Source organism: Epinephelus lanceolatus, chromosome 10 (genome assembly GCF_041903045.1).
Source record: "Epinephelus lanceolatus isolate andai-2023 chromosome 10, ASM4190304v1, whole genome shotgun sequence".
Taxonomy (NCBI): Eukaryota; Metazoa; Chordata; class Actinopteri; order Perciformes; family Serranidae; genus Epinephelus; species Epinephelus lanceolatus.
Genome location: NC_135743.1, coordinates 3,867,613 through 3,893,693, shown reverse-complemented (window position 1 = coordinate 3,893,693; position 26,081 = coordinate 3,867,613). Strand labels below are relative to the sequence as shown.

Below are 26,081 nucleotides of genomic sequence, written 5' to 3'. Positions count from 1 at the left end.
ATGGCTGACTTTTTGCCAGACTTCGACTTTGTGGAGGAGGAATTTGATTTTGCAGAGTTTGATGGCCGCCCTTATTTATTTGAGCCAGAATACACTGACGAAGAGCTTCGTGAAATTGAAGAACGGAGGAGGAGGAGAGAGAGAGAGAGAGAGAGAGAGAGGCGCAACAGGTAGAGGATGAGAGAGGAGGAATGGCTGCTGCAAGGCTGCGTAGCTCTGGAGATTGGTGGTGTACCTGTGAATGCTGTGCCCCAGTGCCCACAGAAGAGGAATGCCTCTGTTGCAAGGAATGGGACCGGTTGCAGCCTTATTTTCAAGGTCTGGATGTGACCGAGGACGAGACACCTCCACCTGGAGTAGTATCCAGCTGGGCTTTATCTAGAGCTCACGAGATATATTTCAGCCATGCTTTGGAAAGCAGAGCTAGATGGTAAACAAACATGGCACCACACCGGTAAGGTAAGACAACACGTTTACATGTCGTTTTCTATATGTTCTCTGACATTTATCCTAACGATATGAGGCGGTCTTTGTGGAAAAAAAGCTTGTTTAGTGGACTAACTTTGCACTTGAAGGTTGCCCGTTCACTTACGTTTCAACAGGTCTGACGCTACTATGCGCCCCGGCTGTATCTAGGCTAACGGCTAACATGCTAACTATTATTTATATGTCACTAGTCACTTGAAACAAATTCAGGACGATAGGACACAGGTTGAAATAAACCGAAATTTCCTTTTAAATTAATTTTATTACAATCAGATAAGCCAAAAAAAGGCTTATCTGCCGATACCCTAGAGAGGAGGCTGAACCTCCAAACAGTAAGATGGACGATCAAATCCAGGTCTCTCTCCTCCTTACTGTTTGTATTTAGGGAGGCAGCACCTTCATCACAGCTCCATCAAACGACTTCCTGCCTGACTGCCTTCACAGCTGACCTGGATTCAGCGTTTGATGCCTCTGGCTGCACAGCCAGGAAAAACTAGAACATCACATTTGCATTTTAGTCATTTAAGGAGAGAAAAAAAAAACGGTTCTGTGCAGAGACCTCGCAGTGAGGGCAGCGTTCAACTCCTGGATCACCAACATCAGAGGGAGCTGACAGGTCAGAGGTCACACAAGTCCCTGATAATAAAGACCTGCCATATAAGAGTCACCTGATGCAGGCAGAGCAAGTTAATATAGAGAAAACTGGAGAGCAAATCAACAGGATGTCAATAACTGAATGAATATAAAGAGCAGAACATTCAGCACACTGTGAGACACCAGAGAGGAGCAGTGTTAATCTAACACTTTACATTGTGTGCATTGTGAAGTGTTGTAAGCTCCTTTGATTTGTAGGGAGAGGACTGTTGAATCGTCTGTCATAACAATTTTACATTATGGGGATTAAATTTACAGACACGCTGCTGCCTCCACACTCTGGCCCTCACACTGTGTTTATCACTCAGCCCTCAGCTCAGTCACCAGGAGAAAACGTTGGCGTACTTTACATTTACGCATTTTATACAGGTCATATCAACGCTTCTAAAGTGACGTAGTATCTGACATGACTGGTGGAGGGGATGGTGAATGGTGAGACACCTGACAAGCTGCAGACCAACAAACAACAAAACCGGTTGTGATGTAACTTGAGTTAGCTTGTGGCAGGAGGACACTAGGACCCAGGCGAAATTTGGCCAGTCAATGTGAGAGCACCTGAGCTGTTAGGAGGCTCATGGAGCTCAGGTGTGAGAGCCTGAAAGGCCGTTTACACGTTGCCGGCTATTTTCATAAACGGACATTTCACCGTCTCTGTTTTCAAAAAGATCTTTGTTTACACTTACCCGCGTATATATACACAAGAGCATGCCAAACCTGTAGGTGGCAGTGTAACGAGAAGCTCAAGCCTTCCATGTATCCATTGTCACCATAGCAACATAGGTCGCACTTTTGACACAGGCGCAAGTTCCGGCCCATACTGTGACGTCGACTGCCATTTATCTCCGTTTATCTCAGTTTACATGCAAACGCGCAACTGGAGTTTTCCAAAATCTCCACTCTGGCCGGAGTTTTTAGAAAGACTCGTTTTCAGAGGAGAAATCTCCGTTTGCGTGTAAACGAAAGGCACAAACGAAGGAAGATGTCTCCGTTTATCAAAATCACCGTGTACGTATAAACGGCCTCTCATCCTTGATCTGTGAACACTCCTGTGCACATGCCTGGTCAGCCGAACAAAACTTGTGTTTTAGATACATTTTACTGTGGGTAGTGTAGGGGTGCAAACACACCCTGAGGTATTGTTTTTTTTTAAGTGTAAATATTGAAGTTGTAATTTCAAAAATGAAAATTAGAAAATATGCCAACAACCTATTGTTTCCTTTAGTAAAGGGTCCTCACAGTGCGGGGAAAGTGGCAGAGGAAAGGCATGAGTGTCTTTAATAATAAACAATGTTTGCCTGTGGTTAGATTAACATGTGTTTTATCTGTATTTTAGTAAACTGAACTTATTAACCTATGATTTTATCTTTTAGTGCTGCAGTTGGTGTTGGCAGTGGGAGTTCACCTGTTGAGTTGTGCTGATATAATTTAAGGTTTGGAGTGTCACTGGTAGAAGTCTGGGTGTCTTTCTGTTGGGAAAGGGGTTATCTTGTGTGTAGTTTTGGTTATTCACAGATAGTATACTTCTAGTGCACCAGCCTATAGATTGGTGCGCCAAACGCCTGCAGCAAGATGCTCTAACGTTTAATTTCTTATTCCTGTTAGGGACCCTGACAATAAAAGCCTGTTTTGGCATTTTGAGCCACACTGACTTTTGGCTTCGCTATTGAAGTTCACCTGTAGTTACATGAAAGTGATCTTAGGTGTTACACTTGGCATCGTCGACAGGATTTGAAGTCTGTGGTAATGTATTTATTTATTATCTGGCCATATCAGTAAAGTTAGCTGTGTTTGCAACAGGTGTTTTTCCAGCGCGGATAATGCCACGAAAAGCAGCCTTTTTTTTTTTTTAACAGTGATATGGTAGCATGTACTGCTGGAATGATGGCACCAAAACAGGGTATTTTCAGCGAAAACCTGACCTTCTGCTAACGATGACCAAGTGTTTTTTTTGTGTTTTTTTTTTTGCCTAAACCTAACCACAGGTTAACCACATTCAATGGCAACAGCTGACATATTTTAATTAGTTTAGTACTAAAAACAAAAATAGAACCTGTGACAACAAAACATCCTGCAGTGTTGCAGGTTACTACAGGACCTGAATTCACATCGACAACTTTCAGCTGACTGGATACAGACTGTTTATTGTAGAGAAGATTTGTTCCAGGTGTATTTATAGAAACTGAGTGAAGATGCAGAAGATGAGACGGCTTTACACTCGTCAAAAACCTCAGATCCATCAGCTGCTGGAATAAAAGAGTAAAATGAAAAGTGTAAAATATTTAATATTCAGTGCAAAGCAGAGAAGAAGAGAGTGTGGTGTCTCAGAGCTTCAGGTCATGTGAGGACTAAAAGTGCACATGAAAAGGTTGTGTTACATAATTACACACACACACGCACAGCTGAAAAGAGTGAGAAGCCACTGGATGGATGGAGGTTGTCGATGTTTTCTCACTGTCAGACGACACCTGAAACCGATGTGAGATGTGTCTGTTAAAAGTGTGAAACAAATCGATGCTAACGAGGCTGAAAACAGACGAGATCATCTCACCTCCAGCGACAAAACACGTGTGTGTGTATGTGTGTGTGTATGTGTGCAGGTAATCTTTCCATTCACACTAAAGGTGTAGAAACCTGTTTCAGATTCAACCTGTTGTGTGGATACAGTGCACTGTATACCATGTGCGTGTATTCTTGTATTAATGACGTTGTGGGGACACAACGCGGCTCCGACATTTTGAGGCCTGGACCCCACATGGAGTAACAGATTAAACCCATGGTTTGTTCCCTTTAAATATTTAATTATATTTAGCAGGTGCGACAATAAAGCGGTCACTGTGAGGAAAAATAACTTTATGTTTGAAATCTAACAATATTTTTCTCACATCATGACTCATCATAATTTAATTGCTGAAAATAAATCTTTTTTTGTTGTTGTTGACTTGTTTTAGACAATAGAGGATGATGATGAGAGGTGATGAGGTGCATTTTTGCATCTTTAATGAGTTTTAGGCGTGTTTAAAATCAATCAGACTTTACTGCACCTCACAAAAAACCAATGCCGTCTCGGAGGGTGTAGGCTCTGCCTCGAGTCTATACAGAACAATAAATCCGCCTTTAGTGACAAGAAGAGTCAGCCACTGATACAACCTGTTTTTATGCTTCAGTGCTTTTCTATCAGCTTCTGACTTTAAGTTGTGATTCAACATTCTGTGAAATTCTTCGGAAAGAGAAATAATATTTAAATCCACACACAGCAGCTAATCTAAAAGCAGCACTGTGATAAGGCAGAAAACACGGTGGCAGCAGCTCACAGGTCAGTGTTGTTATTCCTGCCTTCAGGCCATCACTGTGATATTTCAAAAGACCACTCTGACCCACAGAAGAATGTCCTTTATTGCATGACTGAGTCACAGAGTGATAACATAAACTATACAAGAGAACTCAGAAGGTACCATGACCAAAAAACAGCCTGTAGGCTTTGAAACCGACTTCTACTCAACACTTATTAATGCATGTGTACTCTCTGAAGAGAGGGCTGGTGGACACAGATGTGATGTAGACATAAAAACACAACAGGAGCACGGACATAGTTTTCCCCCACTGAGTCAAGGGTTAACGTGGCAACAAATCATGTTGTCTGACAACACACGACACACTGTGAAATGTCCAGAACGCTTGAACCAAAATACATGTTAGGGTTACTAAAATTTCTATTATCTTCATTGCTTCACTGAATTATCATTTTTCTTCCAAGAGAAAATCAAAGGGCTGGAGTCATTTGGCTGTTACAGGAAACTACTGTGAAATAAAATAGAAAACATATTGCTGGGAACCTAAAATGTGACATTTGCCTGTTTTTCACCAGTAAAGAGTGGTTGTAGCATGTCAGGGATCGTTCCATTTGATTCCTGTTATCAGAGTTCTATGAAAAAGTGGGTTCATTTGTTCTTTTATGTTGTCTGCTTACACACAAGAACATGGGAACATCAGTTCTGGACTGGTCCAAGTCTCCTGGTTCTACCACCACAGCTCTTCTCCTCCACTGCTCCGGGTGCTCGCCCTCTCTCGCCCATGCAGCTTCAACATGTCCAGAACGCTCCGGGCGTAGGCGTCCCTCAGGTTCACGCCTCCTCCCACTCCCCCCTCGACCACCCCCCCCACTGAGCCGCGAGCCAGCCTCTTCAGCATCTCTCCTTGCCGCATCGCTGCCTCCTTCACTTTCAGAGTAAAGTAGCAGGCGGAGAAGCGCTCGTTGATGATGGCGATGGGGAGCGCCAGGATCAGGATCCCAGACAGGATGCAAAGGAAGGCCAGCACCTTCCCCACAGCTGTGTCGGGCCGGATGTCTCCATAGCCAACCGTGGTCATGGAGGTGGTCGCCCACCACCAAGCGGCCGGCACGCTGGTGAAGGTGGTGGCGGGAAGGTCGTGCTCCAGGGTGAAGACCACTGTGGCGAAGATGGAGATGCCAACACCGAGGAAGAGGAGCAGGAGGCCGACCTCCTCGTAGCACTGAGCGATGGTCAAACCCAGAGACTTGAGACCTGGACAGACATGAGGACAGAGGAATGTTTTATCAACACAACGCATTTCAACATTTTCCAGATGAAAACATTCTTCCCTCCGACAGTTCTGTCTGTGAATTCATGGCGTCACACAAAGTGTTATGATCTTTATTTGTGATGACTATTAACTGAGGTCAGGATGTCAACGATTAACCGTTAATCAGTTAACCACAGAGAGTATTTGTGGGTAGTTACGCCTGTCTATAGGTTAATTTTACCACTCTTGAGTTTACTGCACTGTGCACCAACTGGGTCTGGTGGGAGCTAGCTAATGGAGCCACTCATTCGGCAATTACTGCTGTTAACGCCATCCGGACCTGACAGTGTTGCTGTGAAAACATTGTGCCCACGCTTTGGTCGTGGGCCAAGAATATGGTCTGGAACTCTGGTCAACTCCTACTCAAAAACACTCTAAGCAAAACCACCGGAGTCTCAAAATCACCTGAAGGTGGCAGGATCTGATGCAAAAGAGTTCATCTGAGCTCAAAAACAGCAACAGTCAATGAATCTGTGTCAGCATTGGAGGAAGACCGGTGCTTTGGCAGCCTTATATTTTATTATATACCCTAGAAAGTTCCCATTGGTAGTGACCGAAAGAATGAGATTGCAAATACAGACGGCCAAAATTAATTTTCTCTGTGGGGTCGCTGGGCTCAACCTTGAGGGACATTTATACTTGTGTGGCAGAGCCTACGCATGTGGCCTACGCCGTTTTGAGCATTTATACTTGTGCAGTGGTGTGTCTGTGTCACTCTGCAGTTACACCTCCAGAACACTAGTCATCAGCGGAGATTCTGTGAAGTGCTGTAAAGTTTAGTTGATTCAAAAGACACATTAAACACACATTAAACACGTCTCATGCTAATGTTTTTAGCACAAGCCTATGGCATTTTACATTGTATAAATTAGCCTAGCAGCTAGCAGACTTTTTTCTATACTCATATAAAACCAGGAACAACAGCAACATTTAACAAAGGTAACGTTACAAAATTCAGCTCCATTACAGCTCACAAGGTTCACTGACAAAACAACTGTCTTATACTAAACACGTTTTCCCCACAAATACAACATGCTAACGTTATTAGCGCCAGCCTATGGCATTTTACATTGTATAAATCAGCCTAGCAGCTAGCAGAGATTTCCTCTGCTCATATGAAGCCAGGATAAATCACACACAAGACTTAAAATGCTATTTTTGTGGAGGCTTTATTGTCTTCACAATTTATTGTTTCTTATCTGTGAAATTAAAGTAAATCAAAGCTTTGTTTCCACTGAGGGAAATGGTTTCAGCTTACAGAGACAGACAGGAGGTCTGTGTTGCTGCGATGTGTAGTTACTTTCTGGGCGTAGGGTACAGTGTCAATTTGATGCTGCATTAGAGATAGGGTGAGGAGCACAGACATTTGGAGGGAGCTGCTGCTCCTTCAGCCTCAGTTGAAGTGGAACAGGCAGCCGATCCAAACAACTAAAGTCTTCTATTCATCTTAGTGTGCTGTGAAAATCAACTTCCAGAAACCTGAAAATGATTTGGAAAATCCATCACAGTGAACATTTAATTAAGGCCATACCACATTTTTACTGGTAATGTATTTGTGGACAGAGACTTTGGTGCATTAAAGTAGCCTCTACAGGTTTATATCCTGCAGTAGTATAAACTTTCATTCGTATTATGAGTGATGAAAAGGTGAAAAGGATGTGCACTATCACTGGATCAATTTAAAAGCGTGAAATGCTTTAAACAGAGCTGATGCTAGATGGTTTTCAAAGCCAGAGATTAAGGTAACATGGATACAAATACAGAATACAGATTTAATCAAAAGTGTATTTGGAAGGTTTGACACTATTCGGTGTTTACCTCACTGTTGCCAGTTTTTTCTGTTTACATTTATCTACAGACACTGCAGAAAAATAATCATAATTCTAAAATGGAGGTGCAGATCATCACTAATCCACAAAGGCTCTTTCTGTCAGAGCGACGGTTTGTCTCATTTTGGAGAGAAACTCTGCTATGTGTTACTCCTCTCCTTCGTCAGTTGAGTGACAGCCTGTGATCCTCTCTTCATTTCATTCTCAAGTCTCCGTTTTAATTTCCGAGTGAGGCGAAGGAATGACGGTGTTCAGCGAGGAGAAAATAACAAGTGGCAGAAAGACGAAACAGCAAATGTATAAATACACCCAGATGTGAGGCGCTCACAGGGCTGACGTTCACACCCCAGAATGACTTGTCACCTCTCTATTCTCCTCCGAGGGAACAAGAAATGAGCTTTGATGTCTAGTTTAAGGAGGATTTGAAGTGAGTTCATAAAGCACGGACGACAAAGAGTGTCTGCGGGAAGTTTTACATTTGCAAAGATTTAAGAAACTGAATCAGAGCAAATCTGTTCATATTAGTTTGCTTTCAGTTTTAAGAGTTCCAAGTGTAAAAGTCAATATGAAATTTTTAAAAAAACTAAGACTTTTTCAACCTCTAAAATTTAACAAAAGCTTAATCAGGTGTGTCTTAAGTTTGTCCCTCTGGGCTCCTGTACATCTGAGCAGACATCCAACTCTGCTTTCTTTCATTCATTTTTTTTTCTCATGTGCTGAGCTTCAGTCTGACCCTTCTGAAAGGAGAGTTGTTAAACAGAACATATGACTAAATATGCTGCAGAATCAGCCATGTTGTTTTCATGTCATATTCATGCACACAGATGAAGAGAGACGCTGAAGTTGCTGTCATCTTGTCCTCGTGTCTGCAGCTGTGAGTCCTCCGACAGTGTCACACCGGAGCTGTTTACATGCTGCTGTGCACTCACAGCTCACAGGTATGATGGCTTTCTCCAAACATGTGAGACATTCATCCCCCAAAATTACTTAAAGGGATAGTGCACCCAAAAATGAAAATTCAGCCATTATCTACTCACCCATATGCCGAGGGAGGCTCAGGTGAAGTTTTAGAGTCCTCACAACACTTGCAGAGATCCAAGGGGAGAGGAGGTAGCAACACAACTCCACCTAATGGAGGCTGACGGCGCCCCAGATTCAAACATCCTAAAACACATAATTGAAACCACAAAATATCTCTCTGACATGTCGGGGCTTCAGGACACTTGGATCACTATGGACGAGCAGTATGGAGATATTTTGTGGTTTCAGTTATGTGTTTTTGGACGTTTGAATCTGGGGCGTCGTCAGCCTCCATTAGGTGGAGTTGTGTTGCTACCTCCTCTCCCCTTGGATCTCTGCAAGTCGATGTGGACAGACAGCGACGCTCACTTGGTTAGGTAATATTCAGACTGCTTTAAATAAACGATTTGCTTCACATACAGTATGAACATGAGGAATGATCTCTGACCCTCTCAGCACACATATGGCATGTTAATATTGTATTAAGACAGACTTGATGCTGTTGAAGCCTCCTCTTGCCTTCACTTCTCTTTTCTCCCATCACCTCCCACTCTCCCTCCATGTTCTCCTTCAGTATTCATGAGTTGAGTCCAGGGATCATCATCCTTCCCAAAAATCACTCAGATCAAAGCAATCATGCGTCCCAGTCTGACACACACACACTCACACACTCTCCTCCCTCCGTCCCCTGAAGGAATTTGCCAAAATATGAATCAATATGTTTTTTCCTCGTCTTTGTCATCCTCAGAAAACCTTCCTGGCTGTAATCTCACAGCAGCAGCTCCTCACCGAGGACAATTTCAATTTCTTTCTCTCCGGCTGCTCACATCATGTACTTAACGTTCCCTGACAGGCTGGGAACACATGTGGAGGGAAACTGAATGGGAAACACAGTCGTGTCGCTGATCATGTGCCCTTGAGCAAAGTTGTTCACCTGCTCAGATAAGGCTGCGTGTATTGCCAGATGTCCAGTTCTGAGTTTTTATCTGAGCTTTTTGATGTCTATTTTTAAAAATGACCCACATCTTGTTCTTGTTTACTCTTTTACTTCAAAAAAACCCCTTAGCTTTCCCCCATGAATAAATTTCAAACGTAAAGCTGAGCCTCACTTTGTGTCTCTCTTTGGGATGGTGGTTCACACGCATGAATATCTTGTGTCATTCGCGCGTGAAATTGTGCGTACGCTGTGCCAAAAGATGTATATTTTGGGGAGAGAGTAGGGGCTTCCTCAGCATGCTAACCTGCTAAACTAAGAGACATGTTTTCACCCCACTGTCAGCCCCAACTGCCTTTGCCTCTTTACCTGTCGAGTGTCGTCCAAGCTTCAACATTCGGAGTGACCTGAGGAGTCGGAGGACCTGCACCACACGGCCCACGTTCTCCAGCTCTGTGGATCCTCCGTGGAGGCTCTCCACTGCCAGAGTCACATAGAACGGCAGGATGGCCAGCAGGTCGATCACGTTAGGAATACTTCGACTGAAGCGACACTTATCCCTCACGCAGAGAAACCGAAGCGCCAGCTCTCCAGTGAACCACACCACACACACGTACTCCAGGGCATCGAAAAGCAGCGGTGCACCAATACCCACGTCGCTCACTCCGAAGTCCTCCCCTAAGTCCAGCGAGATGAGCACCATGTTGATGACCGACAACACCACAAAGAAGATTGAGAGTGAGCCAAAGGTGCGAGCAGCACGCGATGATTCGGGTTTCTCCAGCAGGTCCCACAGGCGCCGGCGGAGAGCCGGGCAGGCGGCACCCACAAAGTCCTCATCACTATCCTCGGGCTCAAACTCTCGCTGTATGTCGAGGGTCTCCTTCTGCTCCTTGTGGCGGTAGTAACGCTCGCGGCAGCAGGGGTTGATGCGAAGCTCATCGATGCCCCAGTACTCGATCTCCTGCAGGAAAGAGATCTCACACAGCTCCTCCCTTACGTGCAGGTGACCTGTCCGGTAATAGTTCATCACATACCTGTCAGCAAAGACACACAGAGAGACAGGAAGCACTCCGTCAGCTCAGACATATAAACTACAAGTTTACAGAGGACTTCGTCCATAAGTCTTATCCTCCTGAGACCCTGTGTCCTCATATGAGGTCATCATGTTTTGGGTTAACTTGACCCTACTCTTCGTTCGACTTAACTTCACCTAACCTCTTGTCCTCGTTCATGGACACTTTTTTGTGCCAACAAGATGGCAGCCATCTCTGCCAAGTCAGCCTGCAGCCGATCACAACGCAAAAGTGGACACAGTCCAAAACATGATCACATTGTATGGCTGAAAGTGTTTAATTCTGATTAATAAGTAGTTTGATATGGCAACAAATCTGACCAAGTTTAACAAGAGTAACAAGCTAAGACGCTGTGGGAAATACTCGTTTGAGGACATCAGGACTTAATTATCGTCTCGTTTGAGGACACTGGGACTTTATTATTGTCTCATTTGAGGACACTGAGACTTTATCGTCTAGTTTGAGGACATCAGGACTTAATTATCGTCTCATTTGAGGACAATGGGAGTTTATTATTGTCTTGCTTGAGGACATTGGGACTTTATCATCTCATTTGAGGACATTGGAACTTTATCATCTCATTTGAGGACATTGGGACTTTATTGTCTCGTTTGAGGACATTGGGACTTTATCGTCTCGTTTGAGGACATTGGGAGTTTATTATTGACTTGCTTGAGGACATTGGGACTTTATCATCTCATTTGAGGACATCGGGACGGAAGAATCGTCTTGTTTGAGGACATTGGGACTTAAATGTCGTCTCATTTGAGGACACTGGGATTAAAGAATCGTCTCGTTTGAGGACATTGGGACTTAAATGTCGTCTCATTTGAGGACACTGGGATTAAAGAATCGTCTCATTTGAGGACATCGGGACGGAAGAATCGTCTTGTTTGAGGACATTGGGACTTAAATGTCGTCTCATTTGAGGACACTGGGATTAAAGAATCGTCTCGTTTGAGGACATTGGGACTTAAGAATCATCTCATTTGAGGACACTGGGATTAAAGAATCGTCTTGTTTGAGGACATTGGGACTTTATCGTCTCGTTTGAGGACATTGGGACTTAAGAATCATCTCATTTGAGGACACTGGGATTAAAGAATCGTCTCGTTTGAGGACACTGGGATTAAAGAATCGTCTCATTTGAGGACACTGGGATTAAAGAATCGTCTCGTTTGAGGACATTGGGACTTAAGAATCATCTCATTTGAGGACACTGGGATTAAAGAATCGTCTTGTTTGAGGACATTGGGACTTTATCGTCTCGTTTGAGGACATTGGGACTTAAATGTCGTCTTGTTTGAGGACATTGGGACTTAAGAATCGTCTCATTTGAGGACACTGGGATTAAAGAATCGTCTCGTTTGAGGACATTGGGACTTAAGAATCGTCTCATTTGAGGACACTGGGATTAAAGAATCGTCTTGTTTGAGGACATTGGGACTTAAATGTCGTCTCGTTTGAGGACACTGGGATTAAAGAATCGTCTCGTTTGAGGACACTGGGATTAAAGAATCGTCTCATTTGAGGACACTGGGATTAAAGAATCGTCTCGTTTGAGGACATTGGGACTTAAGAATCGTCTCATTTGAGGACACTGGGATTAAAGAATCGTCTCGTTTGAGGACATTGGGACTTAAGAATCGTCTCATTTGAGGACACTGGGATTAAAGAATCGTCTCATTTGAGGACATTGGGATTAAAGAATCGTCTCATTTGAGGACACTGGGATTAAAGAATCGTCTCGTTTGAGGACATTGGGACTTAAGAATCGTCTCATTTGAGGACACTGGGATTAAAGAATCGTCTCGTTTGAGGACATTGGGACTTAAGAATCGTCTCATTTGAGGACACTGGGATTAAAGAATCGTCTCATTTGAGGACATTGGGATTAAAGAATCGTCTCATTTGAGGACACTGGGATTAAAGAATCGTCTCGTTTGAGGACATTGGGACTTAAGAATCGTCTCATTTGAGGACACTGGGATTAAAGAATCGTCTCGTTTGAGGACATTGGGACTTAAGAATCGTCTCATTTGAGGACACTGGGATTAAAGAATCGTCTCATTTGAGGACACTGGGATTAAAGAATCGTCTCGTTTGAGGACATTGGGACTTAAGAATCGTCTCATTTGAGGACACTGGGATTAAAGAATCATCTCGTTTGAGGACATTGTGACTTAAGAATCGTCTCATTTGAGGACATTGGGACTTTATCGTCTCGTTTGAGGACACTGGGATGTAATTATCATTGACAACGAGTTTTTTATAATCTTCAGGTCCTACTGATCCAAAAACACTGGGAAAAATAATTAAAAATGCACACCAAACAAAAGTTTGTGTATCAGGAGGAAATAGTTACTGAGAAAATAACTCACAAAATGGAGGCAGTGGAGGACTCCCCAACACTGGGTGCACAGAGGGTTATCTTGTGGGGTTGTTTTTTTATTAAGTGTACAGCACATGGCGGTTCATCTCAGTTAGTCTGAAACAAGAAGCTCTGCTGTGGGGGGCCAAGGGCCTCACCTGCTAGAGCAGGCGCCCAACGTATAAAGGCTGCGTCTTTGCTGCAGCTGCCTTAGCTTCGATGTCAACCTCCAGCCCTTTGCTGCATGTCATCCCCCTTTCACACTAACACTGTCCTATCAAAAAAGCCCCAAAAATAATCTTTAAGAAGCTCGACTGTAACACTTTTACATGAAAGACAATGCAGGTATTTGTCATCTGAAATAACAGAAAGAAAGAAATAATGTCTCATGTCTGTGCTGAGCTCAGAGCCTAGAGTTTATTTTGGCTTGTGAGCCGTATGGAAGAACAGTCCTCACAGTTTAAAGGCCGTCAGGACATCGTGAGTTAATGAGAGCTGACAGCACACCTGTGGGAACATCCCCCAGTTTGAACATCAGGCGCTGCCGTGACTCAGACTGATGTTTGACTCGAGGCAGAAACACAGCAGAAGCATCAGGTGATCACAGTTCAGGTGTGACCTGTTGTTTTCAGAAGCTCCCTTAGACGTGTAATAAACTATGTTTTATATGAAGGATAAGGTTCATTTACTAAAAACATGCTGCAACATGACAGATTTCAGTGTTCTGTGTGTGTATAAGCTGCTTATACCATGTCCATCGAAGACCACATCAGCCAAACCAAACAGTTTCGCCCTGTTCTCCCCTGACCTGTTGTAGCCTCCAAATTCTGGGAAAGAAGGCTGCATTTCTCAGCCGCATTTAAAGGAGCCTTCGAAATGAGATGGGCTTGGTTGTGCCGATGTGACGCAAACGGTCTTCAAATGCAGCCCTTGAAGGCTGCAGCCCGTGAATTGAGACACAGCTAGTGTAGATGTTTATTTCTTTACGTAGTTCTTACACATTTATTTATAATATTTACTTTAAAAAACATAGTTATCAATCTGCCACTGCACTCTTTGAAATTATCTTATTACTTCTGAGTACATAAATCAGCTTACTATCTGTGCACTTTTAAGTTTTTCAAAACATTAGAGAAGTTGCCAGCGAATGCTGGCGAGCCGCCTGCCAAGCTGCTGACCACTGTTCAAGACTTCCAGCCCGGATAGTGTTCGCATGTGTTTTGGATATTTTCGACATTGTTATTATCACAACAGGTCATCATGCGTGTCTCAGGTAAGAGAACAAGGCGCCACCTACTGGAAGGTCTGTGAGTTCCGGTCAAAGAAGAACTCATTCTCAAGGAAGTTGGCGTCATCGCAGAGCTCCAGCACGGAGTCTCGGCTGCAGCAGGCCAGCTTCCCCAGCCGGGTCTCTGGGTAGGATGCCAGCAGCTCCTGCGATAGCACGTAGCGACTTCCCCCAACGTTGATGATGAAAAAGTCGAGCGTGTCTCTGACCTCGCTGAAGAAAACACTGGAGTTCAGAGACATCGGGGATGGGCTGTTGCTGTAAAGCTCCGCCGCCGCCACCGAGCTGGAGGTGAGGCTCATGGTGGAGGAGGGCGGAGCTGGTGAAGAGGTGAAGAGTGAGAGGAGTCGAAACAAAAACAAGAGTTTACTTGAAACCAGAATATTTAGAGGAAACGCAGAAGACCAAGAAACCTTAGGGGGCGATCACACAGAGATGAAACGCTAGAAGCGCGACGCCAGTAAAACAATTGTTTTCCTATGATACGGTGCGTCTGACCGGCGTTCAAGCGTCTTTTCAAACGGGTGTTTTTCCAGTGTCTTTTTTGTAGACACTTCATTTTAGACGCGCATTTCTAGACGCGTGTAGACGCTGAAAAGTTTAAATATTTTCAACTTTTTTGAGCGTCAGACGCCAGTAGCTAGCAACATTGAATAAGCACTTACAGCGTTTCAAGCATCTTTGAAGCGTCCGCGTCTCTAGCGTCTCATTTCTGTGTGATCGCCCCGTTAAAGCTTTATTAAATGATTGTTTGACCACCAGGGGGCAGAAGAGCCTTGAGACACAAAGCCTTAATAAATCATCAACATTACATCTCTCCCTAAAAACACATTTCACAGAGGCTTTTTGTGTTTGTAAACAGCGATTTCGAGAAAGGACATAAAATAAAAGTTGACGGCTAACTGCACTTCAAGGGCTCGGTTGATATTAACTTTGTTTTATTGTTTGATGCATTTTAGAACGATGTAATTACTACTGCCAAAAGGTGGATGTAAATATAGGCCTAAATATTATTTCATGCTGTATCTGTAGGGCTTTATGAATTGCATATGTGAAAATTATGTAGATTTTTTGTTTACATTAAATTCTAGCAAACATCAGGGTCTTCGTTTAGCTTCAAACAGCGTCCTCAGTAAAAATTCTCTTTTTTGTATTCCTGGTCTGACATCCAGTGGCACAAGCACACATTTTTATTCCAGGTATCTGCACGCTGTGACACAATGTCCACTCAAAACTGATCTATGCACATTTTATCTTTTGATTTCTAGGGCTGCCCCTCAAAAGTCAACCAAATGGTAGTTGACCCGAAAGGTCATTAGTTGGCAAGATTTCAGTGGTCACTTAGTCGCAGAAAAAACAAATAAAAGTGAAACTCTATTAGGAGCTGCACCTTGTCAAAATAAATCCAAACCTATATGACTGGACCATGTGTGACTTTAATTTGAAAGGACAGAGACAGGAAGTGTCTACGCTCCGCAGTCAGACAGGAGTCAGGTTAATTTCCAGGGCTGGTACCTGCGGTTATTCCACAGGCTAGCCCTAATGATTTCCCAGCGGAAGTACTTTATTCCCTAATGTTTCTCCATTTGTATTCTTTAATATGTTTTCTTGTAAATAATGTGTAAATTATAAGATGAGTGTTTTGTCTATAATACATCATAGTAAACTAGTCGTAGCAGTAGTATTATAGTGCTGCCGTTGCTGCTGTTCGAGATCCAGAGATGTTTTAAAGAAGCTCTTTTCAGAAAATCCTCACTTAACCTCAGTTAAAACAGCTCAGCAAGAATGAGTCAATTAAAGACAAAAAGAGGGAGGACAGACGGACACAAAGAGAGGAGAAAGCTCAAAGACAAATCCATGAGATGAGAAACACAGAGAGACGAAGCCTCTGGTAGTGTCCTACTTCTCGCAGATCTCTGGCTGCTGCAGTTTTTAAATATTTTAGCTGGCTTACCTAATTAATAGATCTAATGCTACTATTCCTGTGATCATTCATTCCCTTTTGCTAGGTGCCTCTGTCTAACGCTGTCATCTCACTAATTCTTACACTGAATATTCCATGAGGCCATTTGAGCAGAAGCTGAGGTGGGGTGACAGACTGACGGCCGCACATGCACACATTCCAAGTTTTGGGTCAGCGAAGGGAAACAGAGAAACTCCACAGTTTTGTCCCTCTGCAGTGACGAGATGGGACTGAATTAAACATGCAGTAATTGTAGACCTTCATTCTCTCAGGGCCCCGAGTGAGCTGCTGTCAGGGGCCCAGGATGTGTGGGAGCCTGCTGTTTATTTGAATCTGTTTATCCAGATCATGAAATATGCAGCAGCTGCTCTCCTGAGTTTGATTCTGATGTGTGAAAACATAAATACGGCGTGAAACTCATCACTTATAACATGCTCCCTGTCTGACAGGAAGTGGTTTTAACAAGCAGTGGTGACCCAACAACAGTATGAGCACACAGGCATCACTGTGTGCTGAGACAGGACAAGGAAAGATGGAATCTGACAGCGATGTGACACAAAACAGGCGCTCCTGATGCAGGTGGGTAATCACTGTCCACAAAAGAACAAGGGAGGAATCAGTTCAGTGTCAACCAGTGGTGGAGGAAGCACTCAGATCCTTTATGTAAGTAAAAGTGTGAAAATACTCGTAAAACTCCTGTTTTTTGAAGTTCTATGGAAGTAACAGCTAAAGTCCCACAAAAAACACCCACTAACATCACAACAGCTTTTGTGCTTCATGGGAAAGGTTACAGTTGGCATTCACTCCCAGGCCAGACATGAGGTTACTGGGCAGGGAGACGACATTTTCCACAGTGTGTTGAGCAAAATCAAAATCAAAGGATGAAATTACTTCCCCTAACAATTTAGTGGGATTTCTTAACTTTGCTTTTATATACTCAATAGCCACTTTATTAGGTACACCTTGCTAGTTCCTGGTTGGACCCCCTTTTTAATTCTTGCTCTATTGGACTGAGATCTGGTGACTGTGGAGGCCATTGGAGTACAGTGAACTCATTGTCATGTTTGAGATGATGTGAGCTTTGTGACATGGTGCGTTATCCTGCTGGAAGTAGCCATCAGAAGATGGTTACACTGTGGTCATAAAGGGATGGACACGCTCAGCAACAATACTCAGGTAGGCTGTGGTGTTTAAACCATGCTCAGTTGGTACTAAGAAAATCTCCCCCACACCATTACACCACCAGCAGCAGCCTGAAGCGTTGATACAAGGCAGGATGGATCCATGCTTCCATCTGAATGTGGTTTTTCCAATCTTCTATTGTCCAGTTTTGGTGAGAAAACCCATGTGAATTGTAGCCTCAGTTTCCTGTTGTTAGCTGACAGGAGTGGCACCTGGTGTGGTCTTCTGCTGCTGTAGCCCGTCTGCTTCAAGGTTGGACAAGGTGTTGTTGCTTCAGAGATGCTCTTCTGCACACCTTGGTTGGAACCAGTGCTTATTTGACTTCCTGTTGCCTTTCTATCATCTTGAACCAGTCTGGCCATTCTCCTCTGACCTCTGGCATCAACAAGGCATTTTGGCTCACTGGATATTTTCTCTTTTTGGGACCATCCTCTGTAAACCCTAGAGATGGTTGTGCTGAAAATCCCAGTAAATACTCAGACCAACCCGTCTGGCACCAACAACCATGCCACGTTCAAAGTCACTTAAATCACCTTTCTTCATCATTCTAATGCTCAGTTTGAACTTCAGCAGCTTGTCTTCACCATGTCTACATGACTAAATACACTGAGTTGCTGCCACGTGATTGGCTGATTAGATATTTGTGTTAATGAGCAGCTGAACCTAATGAAGTGGCCAGTGAGTGTATATACTCACAGGCAGAGGCAGAGAAAATGCCCTCAGATGAAAGATCAGAGAAAAGTCAAATCAAACACTGACTGACGAAAATACTGCAACGTATTTCAGATCAAATCATGAGTGAAAATTATATTTTTCATTTATTCATTCAATCCTGAGGGCAACTTGAGAAAGAGTATGTGACTGTCAGCGAGGCCAGCCGTGGACTGTCTGTGCCTTTCCTTCATCCCTCATGTGTCAGCTGTTTCCCCCCCTCCTCTTTGTTTCATGTGGTTCCTCATTTGTCTCTCTCTGTGTCTGTGTGTCGGGGCGTGGCTCTCATCAGTCCTGCTGCCAATCTGTCTGCTCACTGTTGGGAATAGAATGATTTTATGTGTTTTACTATAAGTTGTGTTTCACTATATAAGTTTTAGATGTGTGAACAATGAGAATACTGAGATGATTTCAGCTGATCTGAATGTGTTTGCTTTGCAGAAGTGGAGAAGTACAGGAGAGGAAGAGACATGAAGTCTGAGGAGCACATACCGCAATGCTTAGATAATTAGTTTCATATATGGTAAAAAGAATAGAAAGTGATATACAGATAGTAAGGTACAGTACGTGTAGGGAGTTGTGTTGTTCTCTTGTCTTTCAAAACAGGAACCACGCCCCCACCGCCAGCGGGAAGGAGTCAGATTAACACGAGGCAGGGGCGTGGTGTGGTGAAGGAGGAAGTGGAACTGCCAATGAGAAGAGGACAACGCCTTGCGTGCACAATGACACTCTGTTACGCTCAAATATGCTGGGTCAGGGAAAGGACAGGAGGTCAGACTTCGTGAACTGACACACCTTTGTTGTTCGTCAGGGACGTGAAGTTGAGACCCAGAGCTCTGTAATTTTATTCCTTTACTGCTTAATAAACTACATTAACTGAGACCGAATATCTTCTCCTATTGCTTCATTAAAGAACACGCAGGACTGAGCTCACACATAGCACATTAGAGAGTAGGATGAGACTCTTAGTCCAACACCACCTGAAAGCCATCCACTAATCAACCCCAGCCTGCAGCCCCAGTCTCTGCCAGATCCTTCAGTCTACCTTGTGGCACTAACGACGGCCTGTTTGCTCTGGTTGCTTTTTTCCTCTTGGCTTCCTAAACCTTGTTTCTCTGTGCCTCAGATCCACACTCACTGGTCACCTGTTTGCCTGCAAACCTGTTTCCAGCCCTGCTCGACCTGCCCTGTTTCCCCCGAGTGCCTTGGATCAACCCGAGACACCCCTTCTTGCTTTACTGAGAATACATCCACTTTAAACTGAACAGCTGTCTGAGTCACACTTTTGGGTCCAGTTCTCTATATTCTATACGACAGGGACAACATTTTCCAAAGTGGGCCCGTCATCCATGCCCCTAGGGGATGTGGATACTTCCACATGTATTATAAACCACCATTGTAAAAGAGATGTCTGTAAAACTGTTGAGAGGACACCTTGGAGAACACTACTATGCATATTCAGTGGACCCCATACTGTGGAAGTTATCGGGAAGCTAAAAACTTTTTTTGGTGTATGTGCCAGGCAAGCAACTCCATCGGACTACATGGGTGCCATCTTGGAGCCCTTTATCTACCAGAAACAATATGGCGGCCAGCAGTTAAACAGTAAGCTAAAACATGTTTCTGAAAACATTCGAGGTGAGAAATAGGAAACTCAGTTACACTACATAGTGGTGCACACACAAAGCCAGAGCGGTCCAGGTTGGAGCCTGCTGGCTGGTTGGGAAAATGTATCACCAGTCATCTGAATTTATGGGCTCCAGCTCTGATTGGCTCTGACTGGCAGTGATGGAAATACAACTCTGGGGTGGACGCACTAATTTTAGCACCTTTACCAACAAGATGCAATGACGGCCCGCCACAAAATACCATCCATCTCCACCCAAGCAGTGTTCTAACATCGATGCCAATGTACTGTAGTTGGCACAGAGTTTGAGAAAGAGACTGAATAAATTACAGATATTAAAAAGAAGTAACCACTGTAACATTTTCACCGACCTCCATGCTGCTTTCTATTGTTTACTAGCCCTTTTAATGGCCTTCATCACATGTGACACACCAGTAAAAAACAATTCATAAAGGCAAACTCATCTTTTTCCCAGCTTTCCTGTGCTCTGCTCCTCTCACCTGGAGTAATCTCCAAATCTCTCGGCCTGATTTTAAAGTTCTCATAAGCACAAGGATGAATGAGTCCCTTGGTTCTTGTCAGTGTACATTGGTGTATCCTTTGTGTATTTTATTGTGTGGTTATATGGCTGTAACTCTATGTGTGCTGCTGTCTTGGCCAGGGGCCGTATTCACAAACCTTCTGAGAATCCTCTCGCAGAGCTGCTAACTTGGCCTAAACATCTTTAGCAAGGAGTCCGAGCTTAGGAGTGATTCAGGAAAGTTCACAGAGCGACTCTGAGCAGCGTTGTCAGGTGGGAAATGTAGGATTATCGTACCAGAGACTCAAAATGATCCTATTTTGAGGGAAATTATCGTACATCCATTGTAACCAAAATAACAATCCTACTGATGCGCTATAGGCAAATATAGTCAGTCTAGTGTTTACTTTTTTTCCATTTTCCTTGCTTCTGTTTTTCCTCTTCTTCTTCTTCTGTTTTGAATCTCATTCCCGCTCGACTTCCTGACGGGTCCTAACGCCTCGTGGGGCGGGTACAGCTGACCGTTCAGCCAATCATGCTCATTGTTCAGAGACAAACGTCACCCGTATCTCACACTAAGCAAAGTGCGATTGGCTGGAAACATGTCACATGGGAACAGATGCCTTCAGGGCTCACAAAAAAACTCTGGCATACTGATTACAACCACACATTCATGAAATGGTCAAATTATCGTACATTTGGCCTTTTTTGGGATTATTGATCGTACATCGTACAGAGGGCCAAATTATCGTACAAATACGATAATTATCGTACACCTGGCAACGCTGACTTTGAGCAAAGAAGGGAAGGAAACTTCTACCTCAGTGAGAAGGTGTGGTTGACCCTGTTGCTAGGTGTGATGCATTCTTTTAACAGATGTGATTGGTTGTCACAGACACACCCTCTGTGAGCCTGCAAGGTGAGGACACCCAGGCTCTGTCCAAATACCCGCACTTGCACCCTTGTGCCCCTTAATTGAGCGCTACCGCTAAGAGGCGCAAGTGCGTAGGGTGTCCCAATTGTCTTCTGTTGTTATCAAGGGGTGCAAACCTGCACCCTTAATGCACCCCTTCCGAAAGTGCGCATCAGACCTCACTTCGTTGAAGGATTTTACCCAATTCCTCCGTAGCGTCGTGACGCCCGAACACTGCACAGCTGGCCGGTACAACTCACCATCTTCAAACGGTAACTGACGTGTCCGCGAGCCGTTAAATCCGACTGACAACAACCGTTAGAGGAACATAACGTCAAACAACATGCTATGTTGACTTAATAATACATGACAGGGCGTTAATTATGAAATAATATACAGTTTACAGTTGCCTGGAGGTTTGTACGACAGTCCACATCACTTTACAGTTTTGATTGTGTCTTTAATTATTATTATTTTATTACCGTATGTCTTTGTAGTTTATTTTATATCACAATTTTCCACAATTTATCCAAGCAAAAAAACATTTTAATAGGAATGACGGTAATCTAGGCTACGTTAACGGTAGAGTAAAAAAAAGACGTTACAGCTAATATACACATTATTAACAGGTAAATTCAAGAGTAAAATTGAATTTAATTTACCTGTTGGTTGGGCATCAGCATCAATACTTGGATCTGATGTAGATGCCGCCTTCTCCTGCGGCTCCTAATCCTCCTCATCATTCGCTGATTGTATCTACTTATCATTTGCAGCAACACTGCTGCGAACAACGTTATTTCCTCTAACGCCATGTTTCGTCTCCTAGGAGACGGACCAGCTGGACCCAAATGGAAGTGACGTGTACACAACTGTCCCAATTCTCCTTTTTAAACAGCGTCGGTCCCTTGCGCACTTACGCCCCTAACTGCACTTTCGGCAAGTGCACTTCAGGGAAGACCTCAGAGCGCAAGTGTGGGTATTTGGACAGGACCCCAGTGGAAATGAAATGACCTGCTGACTGTGAAAGTGTTGTCATTGTTAGTGTGATCACTGCTGATGGAAGGTTGAGACAGACTGGTGTTATAGTTTTAGGTGGGAAATGTGTGCATGTCCCTAATGAGATCGACCACACATATTATCCTCACACGATCTAATCTGTAGCGTTTCATTTACTCACTGTCATCCAGTGTTTTGAGAATATTCCTCCGACCTCTTTGTGTTTCCACCATTTTCTCCCCTTATTAAGAAATTCTTAAGCTTTCTCCTCCCTGCTCCTGACAGTTTTTCACCTTAGGAGCTTTTTTAAGGGCTAAGATGACTTTCATCTTCACAAGGGGCTAATCTTAACTTTAAGGGAAAATTCTAAGAAAATGGCACAATTCTAAGTATTTTCTAAGAATCTCGTCAGCAGGAGCAACTCTTTGTACGAGGAAGCTTTGTGGAGTTTTCTGCTGAGAATGATTGATGATTTGATTACATTCAGCATGAAACCACTTAACTGTCTCTCATTGTGAGATTGTGCTGTTACTCATTAAAATATCAGCATACGTGTGCATATTTTAACATGTGATGAATAAAGAAAACAAAGAAAAAGGTATATGGTCTGATTAAAGGTCATAGCTCGAGGATCTACATGATTTATTCATGTATGTACATGTTTTCAATATAATTAAACAGCCTCTGTGTAAAGCTCTTAAAGTTTATTGGACTTAAATGACTAAAACAGTTTTAAAAAAGAAAAGATTTAATAAAACTTTTACATTCAGAGTCTCTCAATGACAAGACGACTCCTGTGCTCATTATTATCCAAAGATGTTTTGCAATGTTTTGTTTCATTATTTTTGCCCTCTGTAATTTTTTAGGTTAACAGCTAATGATAAGTTCTGTCATGTCTTTAAATGAGTTTAGTTTCTGCAGGATGTTTTTATTAATGTTTCCTGCTGCTGAGACTTTTTAACATCCAATAAAATTAGTTAAATCCTTGTAACTGATTTCTAACCATGTCACAAATATGATTATTAGTGGGCTTAATGATCAGAGATGTCATATTTTCTGCACTGAGTTACAGCTTCCAACCATGCACATTCAACATTGACACCACAGTTTGTACCATTAAGTGAGAGATTACAAATTAAAGCTTCCTCAGAGTCATGATGAGGAAAACCCAGCTGGTGAATCTTACCTGCTCTAACTGAGGATCTTTGTTTGATGAGGACTCCACATCTCCACAAAAATCCTGGTGCAAAGTCAAAATCCAGATCAAATTAAATGTTTCTAGAAATGATCACATGATGACAACAACGGAGAATACAGGTGCAGGAAGAAGTCTCCAGATCAGATCAGGACAGACAGACAGCAGGGTGAAGGAAGCAGCTCCGGACCCTCAGCTCTCTGCTGCTCTCTGAGCTTCGCGGTGCAGGTTTAAAATAGAGCGGTGGAAGGTATGAGAGGTGATTAATGACACACAGCAGGAGGAGGAGGAGGAGGCAGACTATTCCCACTTTTATGCAGTGTGGCAGAAGTACTCAGAAATTTTACTAAAGTAAAAGCAGTGATACCACCGTGCAGAAATACTCTGTTACAAGTAAAAGTCCTGCATTCAACACACACATTACGCACATATTCAACACGTTCTCACTGTGACCTCGTCACATACTGACGCGCTTGGTCATGGACTTTCCACGTTCACATACGACATGCAAGGTACCCTGGGTGTGCTGGTTGTTGACGTACTGGGACACTGTCTCAAGTTCTGCCTGTTACATGCATTGTCTTCTTTCAAAATACACTTCAGTTTGCACAGTAAAAATTTAACGTTAACATACAGTCTCTTTCAAAATAAAAGCACTACGTCAGTACAGCACTGCCAAGTTTTTCCTTCAACAGCAAACACACATGGTTGGGTTTAGGAAAAAAGAACAAGTTTTGGCTTTACAGTCTTACGGGATGTGAACACCCCTCTCTCGGGTGAAAGTCAATGTTTGTTGGACCCATCCACCATCCGCTCCTGCCTGCCCCATTCTGACTTTTGCCATCTTAAGTTTCGTCCTTTTCCCACGGTGTTTCCCCCTGATGCTGCCAGGCGCCGTTAAACTATAATCACCACCTCCAGCATGCACTGGGGCAGTTTGCAGCCAACTGTAAAGCAGTCAGGATGAGTCAGTACCTCCAAATCTGAGGCCATGGTTCTCTGCCGGAAACCGATGGATTGCCCTCTCCGGGTTGGGAGGGAGTTACTGACCCAAGGGAGGGAGTTCAAGTATCTCAGGGTCTTGTTCACGAGTGAGATAAATCGGTGGTTTGGCACAGCGTCTGCAGTGATGCAGGCGCTGCATCGGACCGTCGTGTTGAAGAGGGTGCTGAGCCAGAAGGCGAAGCTTTCAGTTTACTGGTCCATCTACGTCCCAACCCTCACCTATGGTCATGAGCTCTGGGTAGTGACAGGAAGAATGAGATCGCGGATACAAGCAGTCGAAATGAGGTTCCTCCGTGAGGTGTCTGGGCTCAGCTTTCGAGATAGGGGGAGGAGCTCGGACACCCGGAGTGAGCTTGGAGTAGAGCTGCTGCTCCTTCGTGTCAAAAGGGGTCAGTTGAGGTGGTTTGGGCATCTCACTAGGATCCCCTGGGCACATCCCAGTAGTAGGAGGCCCTTGGGCAGTCCTTGAACACACTTGAGTAATTGCATATTTCATCTAGCCTGGAAACACCTTGGGGTCCCCCAGGAGGAGCTGGAAAGCTTTGCTGGGAAGAGGGACGCCTGGATGGATGGATGGATGGATGGATGGATGGATGGATGGATGGACTACTGTCTCTCTTTTCCATTCTTTTTTTGTCTGACTGGTTCATAAAACATGTATATCGACCCATAGTTGTTTTCTTAATTGACACTGGGCTGGCCCAGTCACATCCTTACACGCCTCCCTCTTAAACATCTGCTTTTTAATGAGTGCCAAAATTGATGAGACAAACGCAAGGGAGGCATGCAGGGGCACAGCAGCAAATTTTAGGTCCTAAGCATAAGCAGTCTCTGTCGGTCCCCCGCCCTTCCCTTCCCAAGCCATGATCCATGTCTCTCTGACACATCTTGTAAGTTTTTTTATTTATTGTTTTCTTGCTTTACAAAGTCAGCTTTCTTTCTTTTTTGCTTTGGAACCTCTTGAAGAAAGACATGACAGTGCAAATTGGTGCTCCAGCAGCATGAGCAGTCACTCACTCGATTTAAGCTGTGTCTGGAATCCCAGGGTGTTTTCACACCTGTCCTGTTTGGTTCGGTTTAATCGAATTCAAGTTTGTTCGCCCCCTCAGTGTGGTTTGTTTAGGCAGGTGTGAATCACCTTCAGTCAGCCTATACAGCTATTGTTCCTCATCTTTTGGCTTCTGCAACTGTGACCTTTTCTCTAACCCTGCAGATTGCTGCAGTAAGCAGATTTGCTTGTCTTATTTATTTCCAAAGTGGTCCCGTTTCTCGTCAAGTTCTAGCTGCCACAGCTGCATCTTTTTTGTCTGCCAGTTAAGTGTCGCCATCTAGTGGCTAAAACAAAGAACTACACATTGACACATTTTGTCCCTTTCTCCCCTCTTCGTCTCCTCCTCTTCTCCTTCCTTTGAGATTTAACCACATTGTCTTTATGTAAATCCAGAGTAAAATGTCTTTTTTCATTTTGTCAAGTCTTAAGTCATCTAATTTGTGACTGAAGTCTGGCTCAAGTCCAAGTCGAGTGACTCGAGTTCACAACCCTAGTTCTCTTTATAGCCTACATGGATGGACAGTTTGATGTGTGATGCAGCCTCCTGACTGTAAACTTTAACTTTCTGTTTCTGACAGAATGCAAAGCAAATTTTAGAGATGAACTCACTCAGGGTGATGAACACAAAGATGTCCACAAGTCGAAAAGGCTTCAATTC

General features: G+C 43.7%; 1 protein-coding gene across 1 annotated transcript; it reads right to left on the bottom strand.

Annotated features, from left to right (window-relative positions):
- Positions 1 to 4,524: 4,524 nt before the first annotated feature.
- On the bottom strand, positions 4,525 to 23,551 carry kcnv1 (potassium voltage-gated channel modifier subfamily V member 1). The gene is made up of 4 exons (XM_033641439.2): positions 23,359 to 23,551; positions 14,270 to 14,579; positions 9,895 to 10,562; positions 4,525 to 5,684 (listed from the first exon to the last, which is right to left on the bottom strand). The coding sequence occupies exons 2-4, from the start codon at positions 14,560 to 14,562 to the stop codon at positions 5,158 to 5,160; spliced, it is 1,488 nt and encodes a 495-aa protein (XP_033497330.2). The 5' UTR covers positions 14,563 to 14,579; positions 23,359 to 23,551; the 3' UTR covers positions 4,525 to 5,157.
- Between the last annotated feature and the right edge of the window lie 2,530 nt (positions 23,552 to 26,081).

Excerpts from the sequence above, each read along its gene's own strand:
- kcnv1 (XM_033641439.2), bottom strand. The coding sequence starts at position 14,562 with ATGAGCCTCACCTCCAGCTCGGTGGCGGCGGCGGAGCTTTACAGCAAC. Across the intron at positions 10,563-14,269 it reads CGGAACTCACAGACCTTCCA|GTATGTGATGAACTATTACC; the intron begins GTAGGTGGCGCC and ends CTTTGCTGACAG. Across the intron at positions 5,685-9,894 it reads GCTTGGACGACACTCGACAG|GTCTCAAGTCTCTGGGTTTG; the intron begins GTAAAGAGGCAA and ends ATGTCTGTCCAG.